This window comes from Colobus angolensis, unplaced genomic scaffold, assembly GCF_000951035.1.
Source record: "Colobus angolensis palliatus isolate OR3802 unplaced genomic scaffold, Cang.pa_1.0 Scaffold85, whole genome shotgun sequence".
NCBI classification, from domain to species: Eukaryota; Metazoa; Chordata; class Mammalia; order Primates; family Cercopithecidae; genus Colobus; species Colobus angolensis.
In genome coordinates this window covers 4,258,790-4,273,691 of record NW_012122376.1, presented here as the reverse complement: position 1 = coordinate 4,273,691, position 14,902 = coordinate 4,258,790, and the positions used below count along the sequence as shown (strand labels likewise).

The 14,902-nt window shown below is 51.9% G+C and overlaps 1 protein-coding gene across 1 annotated transcript in view; it reads left to right on the top strand.

The window, feature by feature from the left end:
- The window catches only part of LHPP (phospholysine phosphohistidine inorganic pyrophosphate phosphatase), a 166,916-nt gene that overhangs the window by 64,281 nt on the left and 87,733 nt on the right, over nucleotides 1-14,902 (top strand). The window contains exon 6 of the mRNA XM_011930208.1: nucleotides 5,503-5,594. Coding sequence (XP_011785598.1) covers nucleotides 5,503-5,594 — 92 coding nt within the window. The remainder of the gene's footprint in view (nucleotides 1-5,502; nucleotides 5,595-14,902) is intronic.

The following is a 14,902-nucleotide window of genomic DNA, read 5'->3' as shown; positions in this document are numbered from 1 at the left end:
TCAGGGCTCCTGGTGATTCCTTGGTTATCTGAAGGCCTGTTTGGACACAGTTCCCAGGACAGTTGCTTCAGGTTTATATGTGTGTGCTTTCTGGAATTCGTGGCATGGCCTGCCCTGGTGAACGGTGGGGAGATGGGTAGTGAACACATGTGTGGTAGCCCCTGCTGGGTGTATCCCACCTCTCCTCCATGTCCTACGACCTGGTTGACTCCTTTTGCCTATCAGACAGAGCAAAGCTCAGAACCTCACCTCTTCTGGGAAGCCTTTCCTGACCACCCCCAAGTCCAGTAGGTCAGGAGATCAGGCCTCACAGCCTCCTGTGCGTTATCCCAGGCCCTGATGATGAGACTGTGGAATTACCTGATTAACGTCTGTCTTTAGCACTTGTCGTGAGTTCCATAAGGGCTGGGACTCATCTGTCTGATTCACACTGTGCGCCCACTGCCTGGCCTGGCACCGGCCCACGAAGGCCCCGGGCAAAGGTATCAAGTAACCAAAGCAAGGGCGCCTGCTGCAGGTCGTGGGGCCTCTCTCTCTCTCTCTCTGATGTGGTGAGATAGAGAATTTCTTCAACAAAACCTTTCCTCATTTTCTGTTTCCTTTTTAACATGTTCAGATAACTTATTATGTCCTGGCCCTGTGCTGGCTGCTTCACTAAGATTATTTCCTTTAAAGGCCACACCAGTTATACCCATTTTATAGATGGAAGTGGAGGCTGGCCCAAGGTCACACAGTCAGCAAACAGCAGAGCTGGGATCTCAACCCTGCTGCTCTAGCTTAGCGTGAGACAGGAGTGAGTCTGTGTCTGCTGGCCACATCAGGCCCAGCCCCCCTTTCTGTGGTCCCCTTCCCCCACATGGAAAGCAAATTTGGACCCATCCTTGCAGGCAGAGTCCAAATCATAGGCCCCACACTCAGTATGACTCCCCCGGCTTGGGCGTGCTTCACAGTCCTCGTTTCATTTTGTCTTGATTTTGGTTTGTGTATTTATCGCTTAGCCCCACTTAGCATCTGAATTCCAGGGAGGAGACCTGTAGTTTTTTGTTTGTTTGTTTGTTTGTTTTGAGACAGAGTTTTGTTCTTCTTGCCCAGGCTGGAGTGCAGTGGTGCAATCTTGGCTCATTCTCCTGCCTCAGCCTCCCAAGTAGGTGGGATTATAGGCGTTCAGCACCACGCCTGGCTAATTTTTTGTATTTCAATAGAGACAGGGTTTCACCGTGTTGCCCAGGCTGGTCTGGAACTCCTGGGCTCAAGTGATCTGCCTGCCTTGGCCTCCCACAGTGCTGGAATTACAGGCATGAGCCACCGCGCCCAACCTGTTTTGAAGCTTTTAGTCAGATTTTGGAGTAGGGCAGTGAGAGGGTTGGGTTTTTTTTCTTTAAAATTATTATTACTAGTTTTTTTTTTTTGAGACCGAGTCTCACTCTGTCACCCATGCTAGAGTTCAGTGGCACAATCTTGGCTCCCTGCAAGAACCTCCACCTCCCAGGTTCAAGCAATTCGTGTGCCTCAGCCTCCCAAGTAGCTGGGATTACAGGTGCATGCCCGGTTTGTATTTTTATTAGAGACAGGTTTCACCGTGTTGGCCAGGCTGGTCTCGAACTCCTGACCTCAGTTGATCTGCCCATCTCATGGGATTACAGGTGTGAGCTACCACTCCCAGATGTTTTTTCTTTAAATTACATGTATTTATGAAAAAAAAAAAAGAGCATGACTCCATTTAAGCAATAACACATGTTAACGTGGCGAAAGAAGACCCACAAATGACTGACATTTCAGCCACACTGGTGGGGACTGTACGACTCCCTCCACTCTACGTAGGTGACCAATGGGAAGTCTTGTCTGTGCCTCATAAGTGTGTTCAGACACAGCCGGCCTTGCCATAATGCAGAGCACTCATCTGCTGAAGACATATTTGCTGAGCATCAACCAAGTGCCAGTTGTCAGCCCAGATTCCTTGTCCTGAAGGAGCTCCTACTTCTGGAAGGGTGGGATGAGCAGAGTCCATTATGCACTATGACATGGGTGGCACCAGGGTGTGACCCCGGAGTGCTTTGGGAGGGCCACGCAACCCAGCCTGGGGGCAGGGGAAGGGTGGTGGTCACGGGAACTGAGTCCTGAAGGCCTGGGAGTAATTAGCCAGCAGAGGAGGGAGCGGAGCAGGCAGAAGGTCAGCACATGCCCACAAGCTATTTTTCTGGTGTTGATGTGTATTTCCAGCTATTGTCATTTTCCCTTCGCCCGAAGGACTTCTACATGTCTTGTAGGGTAGATTTCTAGAGCAGCGGGGTGGAGATCCCAGCTCACTGTTGCTGGCTGTGTGACCTTGGGCCAGCCTCCACTTCTATCTGTAAAATGGGTATAACTGGTGTTGGCGTTTAAAGGAAATCATCTTAGTGAAGCACCCAGCACAGGGCCATGACAAAATAAGTTATCTAAATGAGCCAAGATTGTACCACTGCACTCCAGCCTGGGCAAGAAGAGCAAAACTCTGTCTCAAAAAAACAAAACAAAAAAAACGACAGGTCTCCTCCCTGGAATTCAGATGCTAAGTAGGGCTAAGCAATAAACACACAAACCAAAATCAAGACAAAATGAAACGAGGACTGTGAAGCACGCCCAAGCCGGGGAGTCTTACTGAGGGTGGGGCCCATCGATTTGGACTCTGCCTGCAAGGATGGGTCCAAGTGGTGATGAATTCTTCCTCTTCGGATGTCTGAAATATCTTTATTTTATCTTCGTTTTGGAAAGATATTTTTGCTGGGTACAGAATTCTAGATGGGCATTATTTTCTTTTACTGCTTAAAAGATGGCACTCCACAGTCTTCTCACTTGCATTGTTTCCAACAAGAAATCTAACATCTTCATTTCTCTGTATATAAGTATATAACATGTCTCTTTTTTGTGTTTTATAAGATTTTCTCCTTGTCACTGCTTTTGAGCAATTTAATTATGATGTGCCTTAATACAGTTTTCTGTGTGTTTCTTGTGTTTGGTGTTCATTGGGATCTTGGATCTGTGGATTTACTGTTTTAATCAAGTTTGGAAAATTTTCAGTCACTATTTCTTCAAATATATTTGTGTCTTCTCTCATCTCACTTTTTTTTTTTTTCTAATTTTGAGACAGGGTCTTGCGCTGTCTCAAGGTCTGACGCTCAGGCTGGAGTGCAGTGGCACGAACACAGCTCACTGCAGTCTCAAACTCCCAGGCTCAAGTGGTCCTCCCACCTCAGTCTCCCAAGTAACTGGGACTACAGGCTTGAGCCGCCACATCTGGCTAATTTTTAAAATTTTTATAGAGACGGGGTCTTGCCGTGTTGCCTAGGCTGGTCTTGGACTCCTGGGCTTAAGTGATCATCCTACCTCAGCCTCCCACAGTGCTAGGATGACAGGTGTGAGCCGCTGTGCCCCACCTCATCTCACTTTCAGGAACTCTAATTGCATGTACATCAGGCCACTTGAAGTTGTGCCATAGCTCACTGATGCTCTGTTCATTTTTTAAAATAATTTTTCTGCCTCTGTTTCATTTTGGGTAGTTTCTGTTGCCATGTCTCCGGGTTCATTAATCTTTTCCTCTGCAGTATCTCTTCTGGCATTAATCCCACTCAGTGTATTTTGATCCTTGTCATTTTAGTTTTCATCTCTAGAAGCTTGATTTGGATTTTGTCTTTTATCTTCCATTTCTCTACTTTTGGAACATATGGAATACAATTACAAGGGCTGATTTAATGCTCTTGTCTGCTCATTCTCACCTCTCTGTCAGTTCTTTCTCAGTTTGGATGGACTCATCTTTCTCCTCCTGCTGCATGATATTTTCCTTCTTTGTACGTCTGATCATTTTTTATTGAGTGCCAGACATGATCAATTTTACCTTCTTTTTGGGTGCTGGATATTTTTGTGTGCCCATAAAGAATTTCGAACTTTGTTATGGGATGCAATTATATCACTTGAAACAGTTTGATCCTTCCAGATCTTGCTTTTAAGATTTGGGGGCAGCACCAGAGCAGGGGTTGCCCTGGATGAATTATTCCTCACTGTGAAGCAGCAGCTTTTAAGATCGCACTCAATGCCCTGTGCATCCTGAGTGAGCTTTCCCAGCCTGGCTGGTGGGGACATATGCAGTCCTGTGTGAGACACAGGCACCGTTTTCTCTAGTCATTTGGTGTGGCTCTTTCCCAGACTCAGGGAGTTTCCTCCCTCACGTGTGCTGGCAGTGGTCTGCTGAGCACTTGAGGGGACCCTCCACTTTCTCCACAGCTCTTTCTCCATGCGGCCTTCTCCTCTCTGATTCCCTGTCCTGTGGACTCTGCTCCTGGGTCTCCCCAGAATCCTAGCTTTGTCTCCCCAATTCAGGGATCCTACTGGGCTCTACCTGGGTTTCCCTCTGTATTAGTCAGCCCAGACTGACATACAAAGCACCACAGACTGTGTGGATTTAACAGCAAAAACTCTTTTTCTCACTGTTCAGGACGCTTGAAGCCTGAGATCAGGGTGTTGGCAAGTCCAGTTTCTGATGAGGGCTCTCTTCCCGGCTTGTAGATGGCCGCCTTCTTGCCGTGTCCTCCCATGGCCTCTCCTCTGTGCTTCTGTGGAGTCCACTCCAGTGCCTCTTCCCCTGGTAAGGACAGCAGTCCCATCAGATCAGGGCCCCCTCTGACCTCATTCAGCCTTAATGAATTACCTCCTTTACAGGCCCTGTCTCCAAATACAGTCACACTGCAGTCTAGCGCTTCTTCTTCAAGTGAATTTGCGGGGGACACACTTCAGTTCACAGCACCCCTCCTGTGCCTGCAGTCTGGAAGCATCGAAGGCAGTATGCTGGGGGCAGTCACAGAAGCCACCTTGTTTGTTTCCTGCGTCTCAGAAGTCGTTGTCCTTCATGGCTTGATGTCCAGTGTCCTGAAAGCTGTTGTTGCGTAGTTTGGTTTTCTGGTTTTTTCAGGTGAGAGAGTGTATTCCAGAGGCTGCTTTTTGAAATGATACCCAGGCTGCGAGCATTTCCTCTGTGTATGTGTGAATTTTGGTTTGTCTATTATTTTGTTTTTAAGGCAAGACCTTCACCATTGAGAGCAAAACCTATATAAAGCAAAACTTACGAAGATATGCCAGAGATTTGCTTCACTTTCACAGAATCAAGGGCAAATAACCAGGTTACAGAGTCTTTAGGGTTCGGTGAAATTTAGCCTGTGTTCCAGCGGAGGCCAGGCAGCGTTCAGCATCCCCGCACGTCCTTGGGGTGCCAAATCACTTTGACGTCTGCTGATTGATTTCAAATTGCACAAATATATACCGTTCAAAGCCATGGCCTACAGGGGCAGTGTGAGATATATTCAAGGTGGGTTGACTTTTAATCAATACAATGACAATATTATCTTGTTTAATTTGTATGATGGTGGTTTTAAACATCAAATCAAGCCATTTATTACGTCAAAAAAAGATGAAGGAGCCCAGGAATAAAACTCTCCTGACATCACTTCTGAGCATATTTCACTGCCGTGACAGGCCGTCATGATTGGGGACGATATCGTGGGCGACGTCGGCGGTGCCCAGCGGTGTGGAATGAGAGCGCTGCAGGTGCGGACTGGGAAGTTCAGGTCAGTACCAGCGGGAGTCATTTATTCACCTTCCTTCCAGGGGATGACCATGTTCTCATTCTGTTTTGTTCTTCAAAATAAAGGGGGTATTCTTTCCAAATCAAAGAGCAGTATGTGGGCATTCGCGATCTTGTATGTAATGGACCTCTAAGAACAGAGCTGGGTGGTCTTTTATAGCAGACAGTGATAACGTAGAGTGGCTTTTGATACAGGGTCTGGGGTTTTGAAACGGTGTGCAGTGCAGAGAGAAATAAGCAAAGGCACTGTCCATCCTGGCGGCGGCCCACCGGGGAGTCAGGCCAAATTTGTGCTGCTGTCCCTTCGGCAATTTGATCAGACCCTGCACTGTGACAGTTACAGCTGTGGGCATTCAGCCCCTTGGACAGCCTCCCTCTCCTTTTGTTCACCTTCTCCACTCTGTGAGACACAGACAGCCTGGGGATGACAGAGGGTTGCTCAGGGATGCCCTGGAACAGAACCTCCATCTCGAGAAGAAACTTGTGTTTTATTTGCTGGCAAAAGTCTGCCTGGTCGGAGCAGCTGTCAGGGGTTGGGAGCTCCCGGGCATGTGGAGGGCCCTGTGGTGCCCGAGCTCCAGCTCACCTGGTCATCGAGAGGATCTTGGACATCAGAGTGTTGCCTTGCCTTATGCTAGATGGTTTCTGTTGCGGCCATTCAGAGAAAGCACATCTTTTCTGATGCTGGGGAGACTTGGTTGAAACATGGTTACCTGAGGGTACTTGGATTTGGGGTGGGCTGGGAGCAATTATATACGTCCTGAGAGATCTGCCTAGGCAGGACCAGAGAAGACAGATCAGAGGGCCTGACCATCGCGCTGAGGTCTCTCCTGCAGGTTGGGGACCATGGCTGAGTGCGAGGTGAGTGAGGAATGCTCAGCGCACCTGGGTCTATGGTCAGGAAGTTGGTCCCTTCCAGCTATCTCCCAGACCCTCCCAGGCTTGGGGGCCCCCATGGAGCCCCCGACATGTATGACACATGGGCCTTCTTTCTTTCTTGAGGTTGGGTTTTGTGGCTCCCCTTGGTTAGGCCTGGCCTAAGGGAGTGAGGGAGACCCCACTCACAAGCCACAGGAACATTTTTTCTAAGAGACCAGCCAGGGGTCCCCCAGTCCCCAGTCCTGCCTTTCCTATAAAGGTCGCAGAGGCTGGTCCTGCTGCTGCTCCCAGGTGAGGGGCTGTCTGCTGATAGGACCTCGGGGCCCTACAATTGATGCCAGGCGCTGCCTGGCATCAGCCATCAGGAGCCCAGCCCAGCACCTCGTGCATCTCACGGCACGTCTGTGACCCGTGAGCACAAGTGGCGCCTCCCTGCTTGGGAACACAGCGGTGTGACTTGGCAGGAAGTGGAGAGGGAGAACCGTACCTGTTGTATACTGGGCTGCTTCTGGTTCCTGGGAAGAGAAACATGTTTTTCCTGAATGCCACCTCAGTTGGGGTCTTTCTGGCCAGCCCAGGCCAGGTGCCCCTATAAACTGATAATGGGCCTCTGAAGAAGGCCCCTCACAGCCCACGAATGCAGGTGGGCATGAGGGAGGCTGTGCCCACCCTATGCGAGCAAGGGTTGGTGCTTTTCAGATTCCGGTTACCTGCATGCCATTTAAAGAAGAGTATGAGGTGGACTTTCCCCCATGACACTATCTCCCGGAGAGAGATAAACTGGTTTTTTTTTTGTTTTTTTTTTTTTTTGAGACAGAGTCTCACTCTGTTGCCCACGCTGGAGTACAGAGGTGCAATCTCAGCTCACTGCAACCTCTGCCTGCCAGGCTCAAGTGATTCTCCTGCTTCAGCCTCCTGAGTAGCTGGTACTACAGGTGTGCACCACCATGCCTGGCTAATTTTTGTATTTCTAGTAGAGACGGGGTGTCACCATGTTGGCCAGGCTGGTCTCAAACTCCTGACCTCAGGTGAACCACCCGCCTCTTCCTCTGAAAGTGCCGGGTTGATAGGCGCGAGACACCGCGCCTGGCCCCGGAGAGAGAAATTCCGTCAACAGTTTGCTGAATCCTTCCACATCGCCTTCTCTGCATGGATAAACAGACTGGTAATATTTTGGTTTTTTTCTTTTTACAAAAATGGGATGATATTGTTTTGCAGCCTCCTTTTTCCTTGAACACTGTTTTATGGCCTCTTTCTACAAGCGTCTTCATAATGGTTTTTTTGGTAATTTTTAAAATTTCAGTAGTTTTGGGGGAACAGGTGGTTTTTGGTTACATGAATAAGTTCTTTAGTGGTGATTTCTGAGATTTTGGTGCACCCAGCACCCAAGCAGTGTACACTGTACCCAGTGTGTAGTCTTTTATTTCTCACCTACCTCCCACCCTTCCCCGCAAGCCCCCAAAGTCCATTGTATCATTTTTATGCCTTTGCATCCTCATAACTTAACTCCCATTTATAAGTGAGAACATACAGTGTTTGGTTTTCCATTCCTTGAGTTAATGGAGGATTAACTCCATCCAGGTTGCTGTTAATGCCATTATTTCGTTGCTTTTTATGGCTGAGTAGTATTCCATGGTGTATATATACCATATTTTCTTTCTTTCTTTCTTTCTTTCTTTTTTTTTTTTTTGAGACGGAGTCTTGCTCTGTCGCCCGGGCTGGAGTGCAGTGGCGCGATCTCGGCTCACTGCAAGCTCTGCCTCCTGGGTTCGCGCCATTCTCCTGCCTCAGCCTCCCGAGTAGCTGGGACTACAGGCGCCCGCCACCTCGCCTGGCTAACTTTTTGTATTTTCAGTAGAGACTGGGTTTCACCATGTTAGCCAGGATGGTCTCGATTTCCTGACCCTGTGATCCACCCACCTCGGCCTCCCAAAGTGCTGGGATTACAGGCGTGAGCCACTGTGCCCAGCCTTTTTCTTTTTTTTTTTTAACTTTTAAGTTCAGGGGTACCTGTGCAGGTTCATTACGTAGGTAAGCATGTATCATGGGGGTTTATTATACAGACTATTTCATCACCCAGATATTAAACCTAGTACCCATTAGTTATTTTTCCTGATCCTCTCCCTCCTTCCCTCTCCGCCCTCCAACAGGCCCCAGTGTGTGTTGTCCTGTGTATCCATGTGTTCAGATGCTGTAGGAAAGGAAACAGTGTAGTTCCGGGCACACAGCAAGCCCTCAGCAAATGGCCAGGGTGGGGAGCACACGCAGCCACTACCGTCTATATCCATCCGTATCTGTCCATATCCACCTAGCTCCAGACATGGAGTCACCTGCCTCTGTTGAAGAGAATGGGACTTAGCCCGTTTGTTCCTAACAAGATCTGAAATGTCGGATCTTTTGATTTGTTTGTAAGGATGCAAATCTCTCTTTGTTAACATGCAGGACAAAGGGAGAAGAGTGTTAGCTAGGCTAAGGTGGGGACCCAGTCACTGGGGGAGGCCACAGGGGCATCAAAGGAGGTGGGGCTCTGCGTGTGTGGGTGCGCCCTGGCTAAAGGGATGGGAGGTCTCCCAGCCTCTGGAGCTGCAGCCGCGGGGGTGACTTGTAGCTCGTCGCACAGGAAGTGTAAAATACACACTGGATTTCAGAGACTGGGTGGAGAGAAAGGATTGTTAAAGAGCTCGTGAGTTTTTTTTTATATCGGCTACATGTTGAAATGCTGATATTTCATGTTAATTTCACCCGTTTATTTAAATTTTTGTTAATGTGGCTACTAGAAAAGGTTCACTGGCCTCTGCAGGAGTGTTGGTGGCCCCAGGTGGCAGCTGCCCTCCTCCTGCACTGTCCCCTTCTCCCTCCAGATGGTACTCTCGGTGCACAGATATACTGAAGTGCTGGAGGGGTGTGGGGTCCTGGATGAGCCGGGCTGCGGACCCTGATGGGATCTCACTCTCTGGAGGGCCGTGCTGGGACTGAAAGGGCCTGCGTGGTGCTCCCTATGGATGTGTGGCCGGCCCGGGGCCCGCAAACAGCCTCTGGAGTCAGCCGGGCACCTACCACTGGGCCGGCATCCCTTGCTTCCAGGAAATGCCCCCAGCCAGGCTCTATCGAGCAGCACCTCGCCCTTCCAGGGCACCCCCAGCCCTCTGGCACCTCAGCACAGCCCTGTTCTGCACAGAGGTGAGCCCCTTAGGGGCAGCAGCTGTGTCTCCTCTGCAGCCGAGGCATGTTGTCGCAGCCCTTTGCTGAGCCTCTCCTCTCCTGTGAGTGGCCCAAAGAGGCCTCACAGGAGCCAGTGACCACTGGATGGGTCAGCTGGGCATCAGAAGGCCTTCCAGGCTCTGTTCTTTGTTGGTGGCCTTGGCCTAGCCTTGGCTGAAATGGGAGAGTGAAGGGGGGAGGAGGGGTGGCCTTGTCCTGGGCCCAGGTGGCAGAGAGCCCTGCAGTGAGTAACTGCGCCCACACTTGGTTTGAGGCCAGGGCAGGCTGGAGCAGCTGGCGGGTGGGGGCAGCGGTCAGTCCTGTCAGTCACTGGCACCAGGAAGGGAGGGAAGCTGGAGGGCTCACTGAGGCCTCCCGCTGGTCCTGCTTGCTGCAGGACGTGCCCTCAGCCACGGTCTTCTGGTACGGAGCACACACATGTGCACTCACCTACATGTACACACACGTACACACACACGACTGTTTCTGAGGCAGCTGTCAGGAGTCTGAGAGGCCGAGAGGTGGCTGAGGAGTGGGATTCGGCCACTCACTGGCAGTGAGATCTCCTTGTCACCTTGGTTGTATCCATTTCTCTTGATTTCATTATAAAATGGCCCAAAGAGAGTGAAGCCTCGGGGTTGGGAGAGACTGCAGGTGCTTAGCTCCGGAGGGCAAGTTTTGCAGGGCCTGCCCCCCAGGAAAGCGTCATCCCTGGGCAGGGGGGTCTGGAACTTGGCCCAGCAGCGCTGCCCAAGAGCCCTGGACAGGGAAGCACAAAGCTTTCTTTTCATACCTGCTCCGTGTGGAAGTCCTGCCCAGCCAGGGTGCAGCCCTCACCTGGATGGCAGGTAAAGACCTTCTGGGTGTCCCCCGCCTGCCCTGTTCCCAGGACTCCTGGTGCATTGGACATGGCTGCTCCCCTGGACCCCTCGAGGTCCCATCCAGCCACAGCATTCCTGCTGCCCAGGCCCTGGACAAGAGTGTCTCCTCCGTGGGGGGTCCCGTGCCGTGGGTGGCAAATCCACATGGTCCCATGAGTCCTACAGCCCCAGAGGGTGCCGCTGCCCTGCTGCGAGAGGCTTTTTCAGATGGGACACCTAGGACCTTGGCCAAGGCCGTCTGGCAAGGTTTTACGGAGGCTCGACTGGAACCTGGCCTCCCCCAGTCCCCGGCGGGTGATTCTGCCTGCACTTTTCCCTATTGGAATGTCCTGCCCTTGGGGCCACATTTGGCAGTAGTCACAGGGCCCGCCTCACTCCAGGGCCCAGGCAGGGCTCTACGTTTGGTTGCGGGGCCCAGTGGGTAAGTGCACTGTTGCCCATGCCCCGCAACACTGTCGCCCCGCCCTGCTTGCCTGCCTGTCAGGGCAGCCCTCATCTTCCTTGGAGGATGGGGCTGGGCTGGGACCCTGTGCCCTCCCATTCTGACATGAATAGAGGGAAGGGACATTTTGCCCAGTTCCAAGGTGCCCTCTCTGTTCTCTGGAGAAGGAAGAGCCACTGGCACGTCTGAGCCACAGACCTTCCTGTCTCTTATATCCCCACCAACCTGTCTTCCTGTGGACGTGCCAGAAACCAGGCAGTGTGGCCCCTCAGCATCCCCGTCACTCTGTTCCCTGTTCCACGCCACACCCCGCAGCCACCGCCCAGTCACAGGCGCCACTGCCTGGGAAGCCCCTGCACTAGTCCTGGAACTGCTGTGTAAATAAAGCAGCCATGCGGAACTCGCCTCAGGGCTTCTCTTATTGTTTATCCAAGGCTGGCAGATGTTTTATGAGCCCAGAACGTTCTTGACAAACAGTTTGCCCTTCTGAGAGGGCAAGTTTCCTGGACCGTGATTCCCGACGTCCTGCAAGGTCCCTTCTAGCTGGGGCCTGGGTGCTGACGAGGTTTTCCCCCAGTGGGGCGGCCAGCCGATCTAGGATTCCAGCTGTCTTGCACAAAGCTGGAAGACGAGGGGCTGCAGGGTGCGTGGCTGTGGAGCTGGCTGGGTGGGGAGAGAGAGGCCCCCATGCCTGGCCTTTTACCTTGGAAGCGGCTGCCGTCAAAGCGGCACCTTGTCCTGGGGCTTCCAGACTTCGCAGCGTTGGACTTCAGAGTGTTTCCTGTTAAGAGAAGGCTGTGGATTTGCTTTGGAACACGACAGGTTTTTCTTCTGTGCCACGTGGGGTGTGAGGGAAGGAAGTGAACCTGGTGTTAATTTTTCAGCAGTCGCATGTCAAAGTGAGTGACTAGCAAGGGGAGGTCCAGGCTGTGGTGGCCCTGGTCAGCCTTCCAGGAGTTAGGACCCTCCTCCTGCCCTCGTGTGTAAACAGACCAGCCAGGGAAATCCCGGCCAGCCCAGGTGGAGAGAAAGGGCCAGTGCTGGGCTTGGGAGACCACCCCAAGTTCCTCAGGCACTCCTCCTGGCAGTGCAGGGAAGGGCAATGGGAACAGGCCTGTGGAAAAATCCACTGTGCAATGAGTCCGTGAATCCCAAACATCCCCTCTGCAGCCCTCTGGTCCTGCCCGGGGTAGAGGCTGTGGCTTCTGGTGTAGGTGGGCACTTCTGGGCTCAGAGGGGTCACTTAGCTCACCTGAGGTCACACAGAGTGGGACACACCCAAATTTAAGCCTGTACATTTTTTTCTTTTGTCTCTCTTGGTAACAGCTTTATTGAGAAATAATTCCCATGCTGTATAACTTAGTGGTTTTCATATATTCAGAGTTGTGCAGCCGTCACCACAATTTTATAACATTTCATCACCCCAAAAAGAAGCCTCAAATCGTTTAGCTATTATTAGCAAAGCGCCCCCGCATTCCACCCAGCCCCAGACAATCACTAATCTACTTTATGTCATGCTTTCTTTTTTTTTTTTTTTTTGAGACAGAGTCTCACTCTCACCCAGGCTAGAGTGCAGTGGCGTGATCTTGGCTCACTGCAACCTCCACTTCCCAGGTTCAAGCAATTCTGCTTCAGCCTCCCAAGTAACTGGGATTATAGCCACGCACTGCCACGCCCAACTAATTTATGTATTTTTAGTAGAGATGGAGTTTTACCATGTTGGCCAAGCTGGTCTCGAACTCCTGACCTCAAATGATCCACCTGCTTGGCTTCTGAAAGTGCTGGGATTACGGGCGTGAGCCACCATGTCTAGCCTTATGTCATACTTTCATTTGAAAAATTTTTAAAAATTAAATTGGCTCAGGAGTTTGAGACCAGTCTGGGCAGCATAGCGAGACCTCATTTCTATTAAAAATAAAATTAACCAGGTGTGGTGGCACCTACCTGTGGTCCCAGCTACTCAGGAAGCAGAGACAGGAGGATCTCTTAAACCCAGGAGGTCCACAAGGCTGCAGTGAGCTATGATCATACCACTGCACTTCAGCCTGGGTGACAGAGCAAGACCTTGTCTCAAAAACAAATTTTTAAAAAATGTGGTAAAATATATATAACATAAAGTATGCCATTAAACAATTACGATGTGATGTGAATACATTCGAATACATAGCATAATGAATAACAAAGCGAACACTCTCAGGTCAAGAACTAGGAGGCTATCAGCTCCCCAGAAGACCTAGTCCCTGATTGACACGCCCAGTCCTCCAGAGGCTGCCCCGCCCTGCTCCGGGCACAGTGACTGCAGTGACTGGGCCTGCTTTGTTCTCCCACGTGGCCGACTTCCCTCCAACATGGTGCTGGCTCTTCCTTCTCTGACCTTTATCCAAATGGAATCACACACTGTACCGTTGAGCTGTGGCTTGTTCATTGTGTCCTGTGTGGCTTGAACACCCCTCTCTGCCCATCCCTTGGAGGGAACATCTGGGTGGGTCCCAGCAGGCTGCCAGGAATGTTCTGGTTTTTGTCTCCTGGACACATGGGCGTGAGTCCTTCTGGGGCACATCTGCTGATAGATGGCAGTGCGGGGTCATGGAGGAGCGTATGTTCAACTTGAGCAGATGAGTTTACGTCCCCACCGTGGGGGGGGCCCTGTTGCTCCCCACCCCGACCATCACGAGCTGTTCTGGGAGGGAGGTCCATGTTCTTCCCAGTTTACGGTCCTGGGAGGTTTCTGGACATTGTCGGCACGTGGCAGTCCCAGACTCTGGGCCTCCTGAGAGAGCGGGGCAGAGACCCGAGGCAGAGGCAGGGGTGTGAGAGGAGGCTGGCGGGGTCCACATGGCTCAGCAGGTGAACGTGGGGTTTCCAGGGGCAGACACGCCGTCGTGGCCCCCATGGCTTTGTCTGGTTGGGGCAGCGTCAGCTTCCTCCTCCTCTCCTGGGTTTCCTGCCTTCTGTTGGCTGCTGCGGCAGGGGAGACAGGATTAGGAACAGTCGCCCTTCCTGGTACTGACCCTGTTTAGCATTCTTGGTTCCTGACCAAGGCTGCTTCGTGTCCAGGGCAAGAGGGGAAAGATGTTAAACCTGAACCCCCCTGCTGGGCTTGGTGCCGCCTGTGGGGAAACCAGTGGACTGAGGGCTGGTGGGCTCTGAGCTGAGGGAGGGGGTCCCAGGTGGAGGCCGGGAGGTGGCCGCAGAGTGAGGCCACAAGGCCTGGGGGTTGGCCCAGAAGGTAGGACCCCTGGAGGCAGCCTGCCAACCCCAGGAATTTGCCTCTTGGGAACGTGCAGGTCCTTTGAGGCTCTGGAGTGGTGCGACAGGGATGGAGGGAGCATCAGCAGGGCCCGCTCATCTCCCTAGAGCCGCTCAACAGATGTTGCAAGGCGCGTGCTCTGGGCCCGGTGCTCACACGTGCTCTTCTCCCAAGACACTCCCTGAAGCGCATTCCCCAGGAGCTGCAAGGGAGATAACGCAGGTATGCCTCATGGTGGGGCGCGTGCTCATGCTTACATACACTCTGCCTCAGCTCGTCTACACCCTGCAACAGCCCAGAGAAGCCGCCCGCCTTCTTACCCTACGATTTCGATTTGCAAATGGAAGCTCAGAGAGGTGGAGTGACTTGCCCAAGGCCACACAGCCTACCAGTGTCAGCGTCGGGATTCAAACCCACCTCTGCCTGATTCCAAGACCTGTGCCCCTGAACATTCTCAGGCCACCCCCCAATTAGCCAAGTGTTGCTGGAGCTCTGAGCAGGGTCTGGGCCTCATAAAACAAGAGTAGCCAGTGTGGGGGCTCACAGGACTGGTCAGCTCCTGCCCTCCCCTGCTTTGGCCCCCTCCACACACACACACACACACACACACACACACACACACACACACACACACACAC